This window comes from Raphanus sativus, chromosome 9, assembly GCF_000801105.2.
Source record: "Raphanus sativus cultivar WK10039 chromosome 9, ASM80110v3, whole genome shotgun sequence".
NCBI lineage: Eukaryota > Viridiplantae > Streptophyta > Magnoliopsida > Brassicales > Brassicaceae > Raphanus > Raphanus sativus.
In genome coordinates, this window is record NC_079519.1 from 33465497 (window position 1) to 33483830 (window position 18334).

The 18334-nt window shown below is 33.2% G+C and overlaps 4 protein-coding genes across 5 annotated transcripts; 3 read left to right on the forward strand and 1 right to left on the reverse strand.

The window, feature by feature from the left end:
- Window positions 1-918: 918 nt before the first annotated feature.
- Window positions 919-2636, reverse strand: LOC108826191 (transcription factor bHLH28-like). The gene is given in 2 exon segments (XM_018599574.2): window positions 919-1313; window positions 1316-2636. Coding segments are annotated over 2 exon segments (1479 nt in total). The 5' UTR covers window positions 2586-2636; the 3' UTR covers window positions 919-1104.
- An 8880-nt stretch (window positions 2637-11516) lies between these two features.
- LOC108823724 (mitochondrial carnitine/acylcarnitine carrier-like protein) lies at window positions 11517-13603 on the forward strand. Its single transcript, XM_018596998.2, has 3 exons — window positions 11517-11815; window positions 12196-12587; window positions 12973-13603. The coding sequence occupies exons 2-3, from the start codon at window positions 12196-12198 to the stop codon at window positions 13481-13483; spliced, it is 903 nt and encodes a 300-aa protein (XP_018452500.1). The 5' UTR covers window positions 11517-11815; the 3' UTR covers window positions 13484-13603.
- A 343-nt stretch (window positions 13604-13946) lies between these two features.
- LOC108826727 (uncharacterized) lies at window positions 13947-14884 on the forward strand. Its single transcript, XM_018600101.2, has 4 exons — window positions 13947-14024; window positions 14138-14296; window positions 14405-14569; window positions 14650-14884. Exons 1-4 carry the CDS (start codon window positions 13947-13949, stop codon window positions 14830-14832), a joined length of 585 nt encoding a protein of 194 aa, XP_018455603.1. The 3' UTR covers window positions 14833-14884.
- Window positions 14885-16273: 1389 nt separating this feature from the next.
- Window positions 16274-17529, forward strand: LOC108823527 (abscisic acid receptor PYR1). Of its 2 annotated transcripts, none has more exons than XM_018596753.2 (2): window positions 16274-16514; window positions 16659-17529. In XM_018596753.2, the coding sequence occupies exon 2, from the start codon at window positions 16671-16673 to the stop codon at window positions 17319-17321; it is 651 nt and encodes a 216-aa protein (XP_018452255.1). In that variant the 5' UTR covers window positions 16274-16514; window positions 16659-16670; the 3' UTR covers window positions 17322-17529. The 2 variants fall into 2 exon arrangements, with proteins under 2 accessions (XP_018452255.1, XP_018452254.1); XM_018596752.2 differs by having other exon boundaries at window positions 16275-16514; window positions 16652-17529.
- The last annotated feature ends 805 nt before the right edge of the window (window positions 17530-18334 follow it).

Sequence of the window (18334 nt, forward strand, 5' to 3'; positions counted from 1 at the left end):
GAATGAACATTCACACTCTAATAATTTTTTTCACGCTCTACATAAATGTGTTCAAACTATGTATTTTATGTTTTATTTTTAATATAAATTCACATGTAAGGTTCCAAAAAATATGAATCTAAAATCCAATTCTACGATAGGATATTAATATATGATAAAAAAACAATCCAAAAACAACTAATATTCAAATTAGGGCTGTTCAATATGCTAAACCGAAGAGTATCGAACACCGTCGTAACCAAATGGATGTAATTTTATAAAAACCGTAGGATTTGGATATAGTTTGATTTATAACCGATTAACCTGAAACATGTAAATATGTATATATTTATAACGACGCATGAATATCTATTTGTTATTTGAGTTGAACCATAATTATAATTTGTAAATCGCTTGAATCACTTGAATTATAATTAAGTAACAATTTACTGCAACTAAGACTTCTTATTTTCTTAGTCTTTCTTTTTCGATATTTTTGCTTTATTTTAACAATAACTAAATTAAAGTAAAGATTATAAATTTGATCAACAATTAGTTGAAATTCTTTACAACTTTTTTTATCTTTAAACAAACAGAATTGTGTTCAATCGAAAACATATTAATTTGATGAACACTAAATATGGAAGAATATAGAAGCTTTTATTTCATGCTTCAGTTTTGTCTTTTATTTTTATTTTCAAAATTTAGAGCTTTGATATTAATTCTAGATTTGATTATTTTATTAGATAATAGAAGTATTTTTATTTTTATTATTTTATTTAATTATATAATATTTTTTAATAAATGACTTTTTGACAACATGACTCTAAAATTCGTATAATATATAATATGATCTCAAACTAAATAATTATTTTTTGGTATAAAACCGAATAAACTGAAAACCGACGGTATATAAGTCAAATCGAACCGAAGTAAATATGGATTTAGAATAGTAGTTATATTTTACTAACCGAAATACAGTAAAAACCGAACATAACCGAAACCAACCCGATATCCGGATTGAACACTTCTAATCTAAAGGAAACCGAACTATTGTTTCTTTCTCCAAAACATAATAAAAATAACAACTTCATCCCGCGCAAGCCGCGAGTCTTATCCTAGTAATTAGTTAATTTTAGAGACCAACATGGCCTGAAGCTGCTCTTGCGTGTACATTCTCGATCCCATCTTCACCGTAGCTTGTTGAACCATAAGATCATGAATCACCGAAATGCTAGCATGATTCAATTCCACATCCAAATCCATAAACGCACTCATCAGTCTCGCCGCAGGATGATTTGTCTTGCTCGACTCCAACCTAACCATCACATCGCAACCAAAACCTTCACGTCGATACTAGCCGTTTCAATCTCCGATGCGTTTTGTCCGCCCCTAGGGACGCTGGAGGTCGCGTTTCGTCCCGCTATCTCCTCCCTCAGTTTGTTGAGCTCGATTTGAATCGCGTTTTTCTCCGATTCCGCGTTTTCCGCTCTTAGTTTCAGTTCGTTGATGTAACAAATCGCGTCTCCTAGTAAGGACGCTTTGTCCATCTTCGATACGTTTGGCACAGTCGCTCTTAACGCGTAGAATCTCTGGTTTAGCTTCTCGCGTCTCAACCGCTCCGCTTCCACGTGATTCAACGGCTCTTTCCTACCGTTTGCGAGCTTTCTCCCGCGTTTCTTTTTCTGCATGTTCTCCCGCGCCACTGTGGCGGCTACGATGTCAGAGTGGTCAGAACCATCCATGTCTTCAACCACATGTAAGAGTTCACCGTCGTCGTTCTGCATCTGACCGGGATAACTCCGGTTCGGACTATGTAGAGCTTCCTCAGTCGCGAAATTTACGGTTTGCGGATAAACCGGATTCGGATACCGGTTTGCGTTGACGGTTACGGTACTTGAACCACCACCATTCTCTAACTGAGTTGAGAAAAGCGGGAAGGAGTTTGAACTCGGGTCACCCGAAAAATCTCTGGTTCCTTCGAAACTAAAAACGACTCGGATCTTATTCATAAGATCCGAATTTTGTTGGATCTCAACGGTGGATCCAAGCTCCAACACACCGTTATCCAAAGGAATACATACGATGGTACGCAACCCTGAAGCCCCACCTTGTTTCGCACGATCACAACCCAATCCCAATATTTGATCCGACCCGGTAACCCAAACTGGTTTATACGTAGCAAAAGCCTTGCCCGGTAACCCGGTCTCACTACCAAAGCTAGCCGCCATCGAAACCACGTAAAACCACTCCGTATCCGACACCTCCACGTCGTTTTCATCGTACACCATAGGCAAAGCTTCGTCTGAGATCATCGTCGTCCTCCTCGGCCGACGGCGCCGAGTCTTATCAGCTTCTTGGCCTTTATAAATTCCGTCGCCCCATTTGACTACCGACTCGCCGGAGTAGTCGTAATAGGACGGTGTCCAGAAAATGGCGTAGGTCCAAGCCTCGTGGGTGCCATTTAACACAGCTTGTAACCGCTTCTGGAGAGCAATGTCTGGGCTGGGATTCGCCGGAGATAGTGGCGGCCAGAAACTGGAAGAAGGAGAGCTCATGAGAGCGTCTATCATTGACGCGGTGACGTTTGTATTTGAGCTATCCATCGTGGATTATTAGTCTGTGAGAAAGTAAGTGTTTTGCATGAGAAATTTATAGAAGCTATATAAAACATTTAACAAAAGAAAAAATTATAAATTATAAATTATTTTTTTATTGGAAGGGAGACAATATTTAATACACGACTGAATAGTAATCAATTGATTTATTATTCTATATTTTCGTGTTTTTCTTTTAAGTCAAGGCTGTCTTTTAAACAAATGGGTCAAGGTCAATGGCAATGTTTTGATTATAGTTTTTTTTTGTAAATTATTTTGATTATATGTTGCTCATACAGAAAAAGTTGTGCTAAACAACATATTCTTTCTTTTTCTCATATAATACATATTAAGTTTAGTCAGTATTCACTAACCCAATTGTTAGCTATAAATGAACCAACACTTTCAAAATCGCACGTGGTCTATTGTGTTAGTCAGTTTAAACTTCCGTTTCCGAAAGACTATAGTAGAAAGTTCCACAAGTTAATTTAGTATTTACTAATTATTGAGTCGATGTCATATACTTGTCGTCGGTCTGTTTTTCTAAATTATTTTCTCATTTTTCGTTTTTTCCTTTAAGGCCAATATCTTATGAAAAATGATTGTACCTGACTTGACATCAATTTGTTTTGTTTATATTATTAAATATCTGTTCTGCTTTGTCGCCATACTTAAATTACAATATGATATATAACCTTTTGTATATGGTAATATTTTTTGATAAATAAGATACAAAATTTTAATATCTATTTTTATTAAAAATGTAGGAATGTCAACTAAGAACTCAGGTGGTTCAGCAAAATTTTCTTTACTTGTTGCCTAAAATTATAAAGCATCTTACTTAACTAAATAATTAATGGTGGTTGGAATAGTAATAAATTCACCATATTGTTTGGAATTGAAGCTTGATTTCTTACCGTTAAAATTTCATTACTTGTTACAAAGCCTGAGATTGACTATATTCTTCAGCAAAATTTCATTACAAGCATCAAAATATTTTTTTATGATGTTCCCCATTATTTTTTTGGAAGTTAGTGTTGGTGTTAAAACAGTGGAGGTACAATATCAAACTAAAAATATATAACTTTGATAGTTAGATTTTTTAATTTAGGTTTATATAACAAGAATAAATTTATTTTCATGATATATTTTATATAATAATATTAACATGAAAATATAATTTATTCTGTTTAAAATTAGAGAAATACACTTATGTAAATTTTTGCTTTTGCACAGTAATTAAAACATATTAAATTTTGAAAATAAATCATTCTTCTCTACCATTTTGTCAAAATTACTACTGTGAATTCAAGTATATTATTATCAATAGATCATTTCCTATCATTGTGTTTAATATTATTATTACTGAACTGTTAAAGTTACCATTTTAAGGTTGAACAAATTTATTAAGCTTCCCCTCTAAATCTATATATTTCTTGTTTTTGTGTGAAAAAGTTCTCTAATCAACGTAGGAGTTTAAGTGATATATATACAAATACATGAAACATCAGGCTGATGCATCATACATTTTTGCAATGAATTAGTAGAAACAAGAGACCATTTGCACTTTCTCAGTGAAAGTTTGGAAGCCGTTAACTATCTTTCTTGGTAATAGAGAGAGACCAAGAAAAATTCTTGGTAACAATCTTAACATTTGGACCAAAAAAAACCCTTCTTGGTAATAGTTACACAAATGAATGGATATCATTGAAAATGGTGGCAGATAGATCTTGAGAAAACCAAGCCTTTTCCTATTTCGCTATGTGTGTCGGGCAACCTTACATACCATTTGGAGAAAGAGAAAATAGTCAGCGACATGTTGATCCTCTTCAACTCGCTTCACGACTATAACTCATAATTGATAAACAAGTTCGAAGCAAAAGATCATCGATCTGAGGGCTCAAATGGGGACGGTATACAAATGCAATGGATATGTAGTTCTCCACTCGATGAACAAAGTGACAACTATATGATGTTTAAATTTTGATAGATTGTTTCTACAGTTTTAGAAACAATGATGCATTCTTTGTTATATGATCTAATTACATTTTTACCGATTCAAAATGCATGCTTGGTGATTCTGTTTTCCCTAACTTTGCTGTTACTTCTCTTAGTTTTGGTAGTGGTTTTAGTTTCTTTATATCTTTTATGTTTTTTTCTTTCAAATAAATGAGTTTCTATACAAATTAATAATCAAATTGGAGACGTTATTTAAACTTATTAAAACTATTAAATTAAATATCATTTGCATAAAATGTATGATTTTGTGGCCCAGGATGAGAACGGAATGAGCTTGGCTGCTTTTCTTCCGCACATTCTTTCTTATTCATTTTCATGCTATCTTAAATGATTTATTTGACTTATTTTGCATATTAGCTTTTTCTATATTTATGAATATTGATCACTCCGCTCCTAGTTAATAAAACTTATGGATCCGCCTGATGATATATACAATGATTCATGGTCCCAACTCCCTACCATTGTTTAAAAAGACAGAGACTAATCATGGTCCCGATTTTTGTAGCCAGTGAGTGATAGCAAATTGGGCCATTGGCTCTTTACACCCACAAAGACTTGCAGGCGTAATAGTAACATCGTACGTGTAAACATGCTTTCCTCAGATTAGAAATTCAATATCTATTCTATTTAGCTATCTTTGGATGTTGCTATCAGAGCCAGCCTTGAAAACAAGCGAAAGAAGCACATGCTTGCGGCCATGCTTGCGGCCATGCTTGCGGCCGCCATTTTATTTAAGTGTTTAACCGGCCGATTCAATAAAAATTGTCACTAGTCTAGTGGTTAGTTATGTCTTAACAGTATAAGCAGAGCTCGGGTTCCATGCCTATCTGGTGAAATATTTGTTTTCAGCCATTTTTTTTAATTTGGGCTCTGGTTGCTATCATGCATTGTCCTCCGAGGGGAGGTGACAGATGCAGGAACTTTTTGTCTTTTTGTTATTTCGGCACCAACTCCGTGGACTGTATTATATCCCACATGTCTTATATTGCAATGGCCATTAATATATCTTTAAAACTCGGTAAAGTTCGATACAAGTGACACTTGCAACAAACGGCAAATAAAATAAAACAAAATGACACTATATTCTACCACAAAATTGATTTATATTTATAATTTTGGTTGACGGCAAATACAATATTCAGTTTATTCGTTGTGATAGTTTCCTCCGTGAGACACAGATCGGCCACTAGACTAAATGGTGACTAACTTTGAAGGTTAATTGGCTCTTTAATATTTGACCCAAAAAGAATTAGCTCTTTAATCAAAATATGTAACATATTTACGTAAAATACGTTATTGGCAGTTCCTTTCCATTGTCAACGTCAACTTACTTTTTAGGTTTTAATTAAGAAGAGAGTATACAAATTTGATAACAAATTTGGTGGTACATTAAAATTTTGAAATGTGTTTCCTTTGATGGTATGTCTCAACATGGTTTTTGCCTCCTGTTAATATGGTCAAGTGAACATTCCAGTAGTTTCGTCATGCAATCCTTTATATTGCAGAGCATGTTCCCAAATCTGGATTGTCCTCCGTTTTGCTGATCACCTTAGCTTGTTTTGTTTTTGTCGTCAGATAGGTTTGCCTCAAGACGTAGAGATCAGATTCTGACCTCCATCCTGGCTGGTGGCTCTTTGATGCTTGTTGGGTAGCTGCCCCTACTTACATATATAAAAGTTTATTTTCTTACATTGTAAATATATCTTGCTCTGTTGAAGTGAATGCCATCATAATTGTCTTTATGTTACACAGCTAGTGACTCCATTAATTAGTATTCATCTTTTCTGTATACCATCTTATTCATTTCAAAATTTTTAAAATTAGTGGATACATTATTAAACATATATTTTCTCCATATAGATGATTTTCATTTCAACTCTTTTCATATTTCAGAAATTTTATATAACTTTAAATTCTGGCTCATGTGCCAATATTTCTATAATTACTCTGGATATTTTACTTAATAATAACTATGCCCATATATAACGTTTAAACAAAAAAAAATAGTTTACTAATTAAATATATATACAGTAAAACAATGACAACTGTAATATTATATAGTTTTGGGTCTGTGGTAATTAGAAAATTTGGCTAAATTTTTTGATGATTAAATATCCTGGTTCCAATAAAATATCGTGGCCAAGATTTGTACACTCCCTCCACCCAATGCTTATGCCGGAACTGATATAACACTATGGAAACATGATCAGAATTAACTCAAAGCTTGCCTCTCCTCTCTACCTTCCACTTGGAACTTGATTCATGATTGCAAATAACTTATGGCTTCCAAATAACGGTGAGAGTTGGAGTAGGTCTTGGAATGCACCAGTGACATAACCCAGTAAGAGTTGGCTGTTCAAAAACTGCTTAAAAAAGAGCTTCCAAGAAAGATAATTCGTATCACTTAATTTCAGGGTAACAACTTGAGTAATAGAAAGAGTAGCAAGAGCGAAAACACCTGAAGGAAATTCATGGCTCAGATATCATGTAAGCTAAATAGAAGCAGAGTTTAATAAAGGTTTAAGAATGTAACGAATAGACTAAAGCTCCATAACACATTCTAGACATAAGGAATATCATGTGGAATGTATATGATCTATGTGGTCCCAAGCTTTTAACGGTCGATGTTCTTAAGAGCAGATAACTTATTCTTAATCACTGATCCCTCTGTTGCAGAGCTTGTACCGCCTGCATCTTTCTAGTGAGTTATTCTGCATTTTGAATTACCGTTGCTGATTTTGTTGAGTAGGCCCATCGCTGATTTTCCATTTTGTGTATGGGCTTCATTTTGCTGTTGAGCTCGTGTTAGATATTAATTTCGTTTTAGAAGCCTCAATCATAAGAGCAGTCTCCATTTAGAAATGTTATCTATTACTATAAAATAGGGTTGTTTCCCTCCTTTCGACACGTCAGATGCCATGTCACTAATTCATTTATCCTGAAGTCGCCATGTGTCCATCTCCTCTATACGCACCGTATCATTTAATTGATGGCATCATGGGCTTTTTAGTGTGTGATTTGGTTTTCAAGTTGTGAGATTATCTGGCCCGGAAACAAAAAACGATGTCCCTCTAACCCTAAGACGGCGTAAGCGAAAACACAAAGTTCGTTCTCCTCTTCGTGCGGCGGTAGGCGGTGACGTTAACCCTTCTCCTCATGACTGAAACGGTCTGCTTTATGGATTCGTCTTAAATCCTATTGATTTGCTCTCACACGATGTGTCTTCCAAGCGTCGTTTAGATCTGAGAGGCGGTGTATGTTCAGTATAAATATATGTTAGTTTCCTCTCCTTGAACTCTTGAACTCTTCTTATCATCGTATCGCTCGAAGAGGCATGGTATTTGTTCATGTTCTGTACTGCAGAAGTACCACTATTCTGATTTGGTTCTGTTTTATGTTTGCGTGTGTATGTGTGAATTTTCGGTTTATGTAAAAATATCGTTTTTTTGTCTGTCTGCAAATTTCATGAACTTTTTCTTATGTGGATTTTAGTGCTTCTACTATCACTAAAATTGAAGGCTTTGTTTGTTGTAGGTGTATCTTTCTCAAACATAGAAGAGACAATAACCCCTGCATTTTCTCAGCACCAGCTTTAGTTCGGCATTTATTCACGCATCTGCGTTTACACATGAACAAAATTGTTTATCTTTTTCTCTTTGGTCAGTTCATAATGATCATCTTTTTTCTAAAACACGTGGGGCCATGTGCAGGATAGAACGTTATATGTGGAGCTTCATTTGTTCGAAGCTGCCAAAGAAGGAGGATGGTTCGGACACCACTGTTTATATACGGTTTACTTTCTTTCTACCCTGCAATATTCATGGCTTCTACCTTGACAATGAGTCTGCCCTCAAGACCTATCCCAAAATTGGCCAAGCTGCGTTTGATGCCACCAGACGTATCTTTTTGGTTAAGGGGCTATTTTTTTCAAAAGATTATAAATCTATCTTCATAGTGAAGGTTGTAAAAGTTAGGAAACATAATATGATTAGTCTTTTGGATTTTGAACAAATGGAACAACTAAAAAGCTAAAGACATCAAGTAGATCAGTCAGTCAATCTCTTTCAGAAGTATGTGAAATTATACTATCTGAAGTATGTGAAATTATATTATAGTTACAAATGAATGAGATGCTATTCTTAAGTGATTAACCCAGTTTGTTTTAAATAAATGTAAGATGATAGTTGAGCCTCTCTTTCAGATATATAAAATATATGTTAATTGAGATTTACTTGCTAAATTCTGTCTGTACTACAATGTTTTTAGCTTTAGATGGTTAAAAAAACGTTTTGCAAGAAGGTAAAAATTTATATGTGAACATACGGTTATCATAGTTACCGGTTGTGTTCAAGTTACCAAATGGTTAAGCAAAACTAATAATAAAAAGACAAGAAGGTTGTAGAAATTTAAAGGCGGAGACGAGATCCTATTTATTAAAGAAAATTATTCAAGATTGAGAATAAAATAAATTAAGGATAGAACATTCAAAACAAGAAGGAAACGAGTTTTTTTGTTTGAACGTCTGAATCGATTATTATCGAATAATTATGCCATTACAACGATGAGAATATTACAAAGACGATTCTACAGTCGACAATTCTATCATCCTATTAAAATACACGTCTGACTATACCACTCTGAACCGTCTTATGAGATCCATGTTCGAATATTTAATATGGGTTAAATTAATTGTCTATATTTTCTTTTCTTAGAAAAAGCGTTGGTTACATATCGTGCATTATCATGTGTAATCCAAAGACAACAATATAGATTTTTAAGCACATAACATAATTTGTTATACTTTATCTTTTTTGTTTTACTTTGTCGATAATGGTGTTTTCATAATAAAGTTAGGGTCATTATTCATAATTGATTATATATAGCAAAAAAAAAAATAGATGTTGCAAAATTGATTATGTATATAAAATAGTGCTAAGACAAGGTGGAACATAATTGATTATATATATATCAAAATAATTTTTTTAATTCTCTTGAAAGTTATGAATTTAATGTATTTAAACCCAAAATAAGCTTTATTTATGGATAACCAAAATAAGTAAAATAAAATAATATTAAGATCATAACAAAAACTCAATTATTTTTATTCATTCTGTTTATCATGTTATATGTATAATATTTGTAGTAACTAAAAATATCACAAATTTTAAGAACTGAGAAGAAAATTAATATGAATTAGACTTATATATTTATAACATATGTCAATTCAGTATAATGAACTATACTTACAAAATATAGTTAAAATTATTTTTTTAACAATCGTAACAACCTCCTCACCTGCAACAATGATTTTAATCAGCTTTCGTTTCAAGATAGGAGCATAAAACAATGACAAATACGCAAGTAGAACTTGGTGCAGTACTGCATACCGTAGTTTGACATAACATTAAGTATCTAGAACTATTTCCTCTCTTTGCAGCCTCGCGAAACTGAGCAAACAAAAATCAGTATTTTTGAAACACAATATGTTATAAAATTGGTATTTTAAAATTGACATTTCATTATTTTATCAAATTGTATTATATATATTTTAACTGATTTGGTTTTGAGTTAGACTAATTAATTTATTATCATGATCAATTTAATTAGTGTAAATGTTTTTTAAATCTTGAAACTTCTTGAATGAAATAAAGTAATATAAATGTCAGATTTTATTTTATTTATGCCAAAGTGAAATAAATAATAACAATATATATATATATATATATATATATATATATATATATATTCTAATTTATTTTTGCTAATTTTATATTTTCTGAAATATAGAGAATAGTGAAGATTGCTGTCACTTTAAAAATCTAAAAATGATTATTAAAAATAACAATATGGTCTCAAAACTCTATTCATTATTTATTTGTGTATAATATCATTTTCAATTCACGATGTTTTGTTTTCAAATGCTTCATAAAATTAATATAAATTCATATAGAATCATTTTTACTATAACTTCCCGCCCGTAGGGCGGGCCAATCCTAGTTTTCCTATAAAATTCAAATTCATAATGCATTTGACGTAGAAACGTTTTGTATATGAATAAATTACATATTTATTTTAACAAACAAATAAAACTTCTTTACTTGAATATATATATAATATATATATATATACATATATATATATAATATATATATATATATATATATATGTATATATATTATTGATTATGATAGACATATGTTTAAACATTCCAATGTGGATCAAATATTTTGGATTTATTTTTGTTTGTTTTTCTACAGAAAGTAATATGCATCTCCCCAGATGAATTTATAATCGCTGTCATTATTTATTTGATACCCATTCTGTTTTATAATATATATGAAGTTTGGTATTGTCGTGTAAAAATAAAGTTTTTAAGCACTTTTAAAAATATAAATTAAAATAATTTAGCCAATTATAAAAGAAGCTGTCAAATAATTGATTAACAGATTTCAATAAGATTAAAGTTGAGAAATGTCAATAATTTTATATTGAAATAACAAAAACTTTTTAATCATATTTTATAGAAAAGAAAGAAAAAGAGTAGTCAGTTGTAAATAACTAAATATAAACAAACTGTCATTGATTCATTAGGTTTATACTTTCGAATTTTTTATATTTTACAGGCAAAACATTTTCTCTTTACTCAGTGTGTGTTTAGCAATATAGATTTCACAAAACTTGTTATTTTACATGCAAAACAGAAAGACTCTTTTTTTTTTTTTTTTGAAACTGAAAGACTCTTGTTTAAAGAGTTTTAATACAAAACCTAACCAAATCACAACTGAACCGAACTACAAGAAAATTTCATACCGCAAAAAGGACTACAATAGAACCCGGTTCTCGTTGGACCAACTTGGCTGATCGTACCAACTAATTTGACATGTCGTACCAACTCATCTTCCCATGTTTTCACCAACCACTAAAAAAATGGGAACAACAAAAAGCTTCTGTCTCTACGAAGCTTCACCATCTTTTGTGGCGTAGAAAACAGTTTGAGTGATTAAACTTTTTACGTCCACTTGAAAGTTTTTTTATTTTCTTTATTTTTTTTTTTTGGATTTTATCTGATCACTCGTTTGTGTCTCTGAATCTATCCCTTGCATCCGCATCTCGATTCGTTTGTTTTCCCTTTTAAATATATTTTATTTTATTTTAAGGAGAGGATTTCTGTATTCTGAGATCCATTCGATATCGATTGCCCTCTCTCTAGTCAATCCCTGGTAAGCCAAATATCTCCTCATTTTCTCTTGATTCTTTTTTTTTCTTTTCAAATTGATATCGAAAATGTAATCTTTTATTGAACGTTTCATTGTCTTCTGAATCTTCCACATTTGCGTTATTTTGATAAAGATTCAAACTTTCTCCGAGGAAATCTAATTTTCCAAGAAAAAAAAATCACATCTTTATAGAATCTGAGTTTGCTTATAATCAGAAATATCCTTCATTAACGTAAAAGTTTTGATTTTTGAGATATTTGGTTGCTAATCTTGCAAGATTCTTAACCTTTTTGATTTTGGTTTATTTAAATAGCTTAGTCCAAAAGTTCTTCATTAACAAAAAAAAAAGTTTTGACCTTTTTTTTTTTTTTTTTTTACTGGAGATGGCGGATGCAGCGAAAGATTTAGCTTCAGGGACTGTTGGAGGAGCGGCTCAGCTCATTGTAGGTCACCCTTTCGACACAATCAAGGTCAAACTTCAGAGCCAACCTGCTCCAGCACCTGGACAGCAACCCATGTACACGGGCGCAATCGATGCGGTTAAAAAGACCGTTGCTGCTGAAGGACCTAAAGGTTTGTACAAAGGTATGGGAGCTCCTCTTGCAACCGTTGCTGCCTTCAACGCGGTTCTGTTCACCGTGAGAGGTCAGATGGAAGGGATGTTTAGGTCTGAACCTGGTGTTCCTTTGACCATTAGTCAACAGTTTGTGTGCGGTGCGGGTGCTGGTTTCGCTGTCTCGTTCCTTGCTTGTCCTACCGAGTTGATCAAATGCAGGTTAGCTTCTTACGTTCTGCTCATTAGAAACTTGGTACCAGGGGCTGGCCTAGATGGCAAGCCACCAATCCAAGTTAGTGGGACATTTAAAAATATATATATATATTAATATCTGAATAAAATTTTGTAATGTTTTTTTTTTGGTTAAAATATTATTTGTTAGGCAATTTTAGTTAGTATACATTTGTTGAACTTTTCAACAATATTTATAAATTTATTAGAAATGAAATATATTAGTAAATTTCTATATTAAATGATAGTGCATTAGTTTTTTTTTAAAAAAAAGTATATATATATATATATATATATATATATTAGTAAATTTCTTTTCAAAAATATTTATAAATCTGTACTAAAAGATGTCTCTTTGCGTGTGTTTATTCAGGTTGCAAGCACAAGGTGCATTAGCTGGTGCCTCTACCACAGGCTCAGTGGTTGCAGCTGTGAAATACGGTGGACCAATGGATGTAGCACGTCATGTGCTACGATCGGAAGGTGGAGCACGAGGTCTATTCAAAGGTTTATTCCCTACATTTGCCCGTGAAGTCCCCGGGAACGCGACAATGTTTGCAGCCTACGAAGGTTTCAAGAGGTTTTTAGCCGGTGGTTCAGACACTTCGAGCTTAGGACAAGGGTCATTGATCATGGCTGGTGGTGTCGCTGGTGCATCCTATTGGGGGTTTGTGTACCCAACCGATGTTGTGAAGAGTGTTCTTCAAGTTGATGATTACAGAAACCCTAAGTATGCGGGTTCGATGGATGCTTTTAGGAAGATTTTGAAAGCTGAAGGAGTTAAAGGTTTGTATAAAGGGTTTGGTCCAGCCATGGCTAGGAGTGTCCCTGCTAATGCTGCTTGCTTCTTGGCTTATGAGATGACAAGGTCTAGCTTGGGATAAACCGGTTTGGTTTGGGTTTTAACTTTTGGTTCAATTTGTTGTTGTTCTATTTGATTAACCTTTCGGTTATTAAATTATTCTTTAAAATTTTAAGAAAAAAGTCATCATTTTTTTACACAATTTATTTCTGAAACTCGAAAGTGGTTATTAATATTAGAAATATTATAAATTATAACGTTTTTTAACAGATAAACAAGTAGAGTGAACCAAAAGTTGTCATGGACCGGGCCAATAAACATAGGCCAATTGTATATTTGTTGCGTGGCGGATAACAAACTAGCGTATGTGATAACAAACTAGCGTATGACTAGTGCCTTGTACAGTAGAGTGTCAACAGAAAAAAAGGAGGGAACTCATAACTGCTTTATCCTTTTTCTACTTACTTTTTGGTTATTATTTGCATCTTTTCACTATAAATACGCAAAAGGAAAATCATAGTACGAGAAAAAAAATATTAGGTCTGATGGAGACGATGGAGCAACAAAGACATTCACTCTCTTCTTTGCCTATGCTCTCTAGGCTTGAGCATTTGGATTTTGTTGTAAATCTCTCTATTACCTTTGAACTTTAAGCTAAAAGATCGTTTAATTACGTCGTGATTGATTTACTTTTCATTACATGCATCGACTATGATTCGTATTCTTTCAAATGTAGATAAAGAACTTAGAAAGACAACAAGACCTTCCGAAATGGAAAGACGAAAGCACATCTACTACACGCGGATTAATCGATAGAGGCACGGCGGTTAGAGAAGCTTATTTCAAAGGATCACTACTTGATAGAATTGCAGCTTTGGAGACCAGACTTTTTCAGGTATGGTTTACTATAGATTTTACACAAAAGTTCTCTTCAAATTGAGTATAATTTCTTAAGGTTTTTGTATTTAATAATATGTTGAATGGTTTATATAATGTTTATAAGATATGTTTGGAGTTGGAATCGAGCAGTGCATCTTCTACTTCAACTGGAGGGTCCGGTGAAACATCAAGTCAAAGGATTAAGAGAGATTTGACAAAGACATTACCCATTTTCAGTAGCAACATTAATCCTTTTCATATTCCCTTACAGCATTCACTAGACCCTCAGGTATATATATTTATCATTTTGTCTATTTTCATATTTATAAAGTAGTTAAACATATATTAACATATCATTGTGATATGTAGGAAACAAAAGAGAAGATTGAAGAGGAAGAGGAGGAGGAGGAGGAAGAGGAAGAAGAGAAAGTGATAAATATTGAGAAACCACTGCTGGGGATGAAGAAGGATGCTAATGAAACTTGCAAACCAAACAGGAAGAAGAAAAAATATTCCAAGAAATGGTCCTGGTTTAACTTATTGGGTTGCTAAATTTCTTTTATTGTTTGGACTATGCAATATTTCATATTTCGTTTAAATCTAAGTTTTCCTTCTAAAAAATATGTGATATGCTATCCGTCAAAGTTAGGACTAATTAATTAAAATGTTTGCTTAACATATTTACCTGTTTAAGCAAACATGGTTATCTATAAAAGAAAATCTAGCAATTAATTAAAATGTTTGCTTAACATATTTACCTGTTTTCAAAATGATACATATTTTTAGATTTTTTCACACTTTTTAATAAAACATAATAAAATTTAGTTATAGATACATAGTTTTATGTAATTTTATATTTTTTATATTTTAAAACCAATAAGACATTAAAAATGTAACTAATGTTTTGAATTTTTTAAAATTTTATTATTAGTTGACAAAATTACATTGGAAATATAAAATGTATCTTTTTGAAACAAAAAATTTCTATAGAACATACATTATTTTGAAAAAGAGCGAATATCAAATAATTCAGTTGACAATTTATCAGTACCAACTGTTTGTAATATTCTTTTTGTTTAATTTTCTTAATACAGAATTTATTTAAAAGTGTATTCAGTCTGAGAATATAAAGTGATTTATATTCAAATAATAGTTTTATATTATTTAAATATATTATAAAATGTATTTTAACATATAAAAGTGTATTTTTCAAAAAAAAAGATGTATTTTTAAATTGTAATTCATCAGTAATGCATTTTTCCAAATTATCTCCTAAATTTAATTATATACCATAAAATAGGTAAATATACTTTCTTTGATTTATTATCATATATAAATTGTAAATAAAAAGAGTGGTTATTTTTATTTATGTGTTCAGTTTAGTTATATATAAAATAGTTACTTACTTTTTAATTATTTAATATATATATATATATATATTATAATATTGCAAAATAAATAAGACTATACATAAAAATTGTATGCCGAATGTCCCTGTACAATGCTCATGTCTTAACCTCGTATTATATGTGGAAGCATTGTAGCCTAATGGTTAAGGTCTAAAGGTTTCTATACCTAGATCTGGGGTTCGAATGTCAGACTCTGCAATTTATTGCAGATTATCTCAAATCTAAGTTTTAAACCTCGAAAAAAATGCGATTTATTAGGCAACTATGCAGATTATGGAAGGAATGATTACAGACAACTATGCAGATTATAGAAAGAAAGATTATAAAGGATCTTCAACATGGTGCAAGTAAATCTGGTCAGACGTACATCTTAATATGACAGTTCAGATGATGCAGTTAGGTGTAGATCTTTATAAGATAGAATATTGTCGGTTGTCAAATCGTCTATGTAATCTTCTAATAATTGTAATATTATAATAAATCAGCGTTAAATAAAAAAACCTAGTATTGTATAAAATATACACTTATTTACTTATAATTTTTTCATGGTTATAGTATACAGTTTCCCTATAATAATTTGAAAAGAGCCTTTGCCCATCTCCACAGACTAATCGAGAATTTTTTTTATTCATCCACTTCTATATCTCTCTCTCTCCTCTCCTTCCTCTCATCTCCATCTTCTTTCTCTAACATCATCTTCCTCTCAAGAAAGTTATAGACCTTGTTCAAGCGAAAGGTAGAGAAGGGTTAGTGACTCTTTCTAGAAAACGAGTTCTGGATCTGTGTAAGAAGGTCTCGTTAAGCTGATCCTTTAGGACAATCGAGGTTAGTTTGATCGATCTTGTCACTTAGATCCAAAATTGGATTATAATTTTGTAATTACAGTTATTGTCCTAACTAGTCACATATAAACTTGTACCGACCGTATCTCTTATGGTTACTTAAACTCGTGTTTGGTTTAGATTTCAGTTCAACAAATCAATGGTGGATTCACAGCCAATCAGAGAAGAGGAAGAAGCAACCCAACCACCACTCTCTACTCTCCACCACCAAATGATCCCTTCCGAGTTGACTCAAGACGAGTTCGCCGAGTTAACCGACTCGATCACCGAGTTCCACACCTACCAACTCGGCCCGGGGCGCTGCTCCTCCCTCCTCGCCCAGCGCGTCAAATCTCCGCCGGAGACCGTCTGGTCCGTCGTGAGACGCTTCGACCGTCCCCAGACTTACAAACACTTCATTAAAAGCTGCTCCGTCGACGAAGGGTTCGAGATGCGGGTGGGGTGCACGCGCTACGTGGACGTGATCAGCGGGCTCCCTGCGAACACGTCGAGGGAGAGGCTCGACCTGCTCGACGATGGTCGGAGAGTGACGGGGTTCAGCATCACCGGAGGCGAGCACAGGCTGAGGAACTACAAGTCGGTGACGACGGTTCACGGGTTCGAGAGAGATGGACGGGTCTGGTCCGTTGTTCTTGAATCGTACGTCGTCGATGTGCCGGAAGGGAACACGGAGGAGGATACTCGTTTGTTCGCTGACACTGTGGTTAAACTGAATCTGCAGAAACTTGCTTCGGTTGCTGAAGGGATGGATGGTAACTCCGGCGACGGGAGAAACTCTCCGGTGATGTGAAAGTGTTGGTGGGGAAAAATAAATGAATACGACAAAAAATTGGGAATATTCTTCTTTTTTTTTTTCTCGTTTTATAATTGTAATTTTTCATTTGAAAGAACATTCTTACTGAACTGTAATTTCCTCCTTCCATTGTTGTCGTATTTCCGTTTTTATCCCTATTGTGTTTTGTTCTCTCCTAGATAGTTGGAATCTGGATTTAAATCTAGTGTTCGATAGCATTTCATGATAGTATCTTCGTTTAGCCAGAAACTGATTATCAATGCTTATTTTTGACGGATTCAAAAACTCAATAAACCAAACAGCCTAAACAGTAACAAGTCACCAGTGTACCAAATCAGAAAACTTCAAAGAGAACCATCCCAATAGACGACGAGAACAAAAAATCAACTCCGACTTGGTTACAATAGAATGTCGTTGCCACATAATCACTTCTAGATTTAATGAAATCACATGATTGAGAGTCATCGAAGCTCCCATACGCCACCCATGCGTCCCTACATGTCTTTAATACATGAGATAGACAAGCGAAGCACAAACAACCCAAAGATACATATCCATCACCGTTGCGGCCAGAACCCATTGTCAAACCTTCACCATACTCAAAGCTAACGAGATTTATGTTGGTTAAGTCATTTCTTACTTATCATTTACAAACATGGTTCTTGCCTCGTAGATCTAAGAAATCATAGAAGAAAAACAAAGAAAAATAAAGACAATAATAAGCCCTCTCCTCACAGATCCTACACGGAAACAGTCATGCACAGATTACCAGAGGGGAATGAGAATGTTCACTTTTCCTCTCCCTATAATTTTTGTGAAAATTTAGGGATTTGTATTTTTCAAGTATTGTTATATTGCTCATTTTTATATTTTAAATGAATTATAAAATAGCTTAAAAAGTTGCTCAAAAAAAAGAATAGCTTAAATTTGTAAGCCATATGAGAAAAAGAACTTGATCTGCTAGAGTCTATTGAACTTTTTAAGCAAGTCCAATTTTTGAACAAGTGTGG

What these genes read in the sequence shown, in the direction of transcription:
- LOC108826727 (XM_018600101.2), top strand. Translation starts at nt 13,947, where the DNA reads ATGGAGACGATGGAGCAACAAAGACATTCACTCTCTTCTTTGCCTATG. An exon ending in TTGAGCATTTGGATTTTGTT is followed by an intron (nt 14,025 to 14,137) that starts GTAAATCTCTCT and finishes TTTCAAATGTAG; the next exon opens with ATAAAGAACTTAGAAAGACA. An exon ending in AGCATTCACTAGACCCTCAG is followed by an intron (nt 14,570 to 14,649) that starts GTATATATATTT and finishes TGTGATATGTAG; the next exon opens with GAAACAAAAGAGAAGATTGA.
- LOC108823527 (XM_018596753.2), top strand. Translation starts at nt 16,671, where the DNA reads ATGGTGGATTCACAGCCAATCAGAGAAGAGGAAGAAGCAACCCAACCA.
- LOC108823724 (XM_018596998.2), top strand. Translation starts at nt 12,196, where the DNA reads ATGGCGGATGCAGCGAAAGATTTAGCTTCAGGGACTGTTGGAGGAGCG. An exon ending in ACCGAGTTGATCAAATGCAG is followed by an intron (nt 12,588 to 12,972) that starts GTTAGCTTCTTA and finishes GTGTTTATTCAG; the next exon opens with GTTGCAAGCACAAGGTGCAT.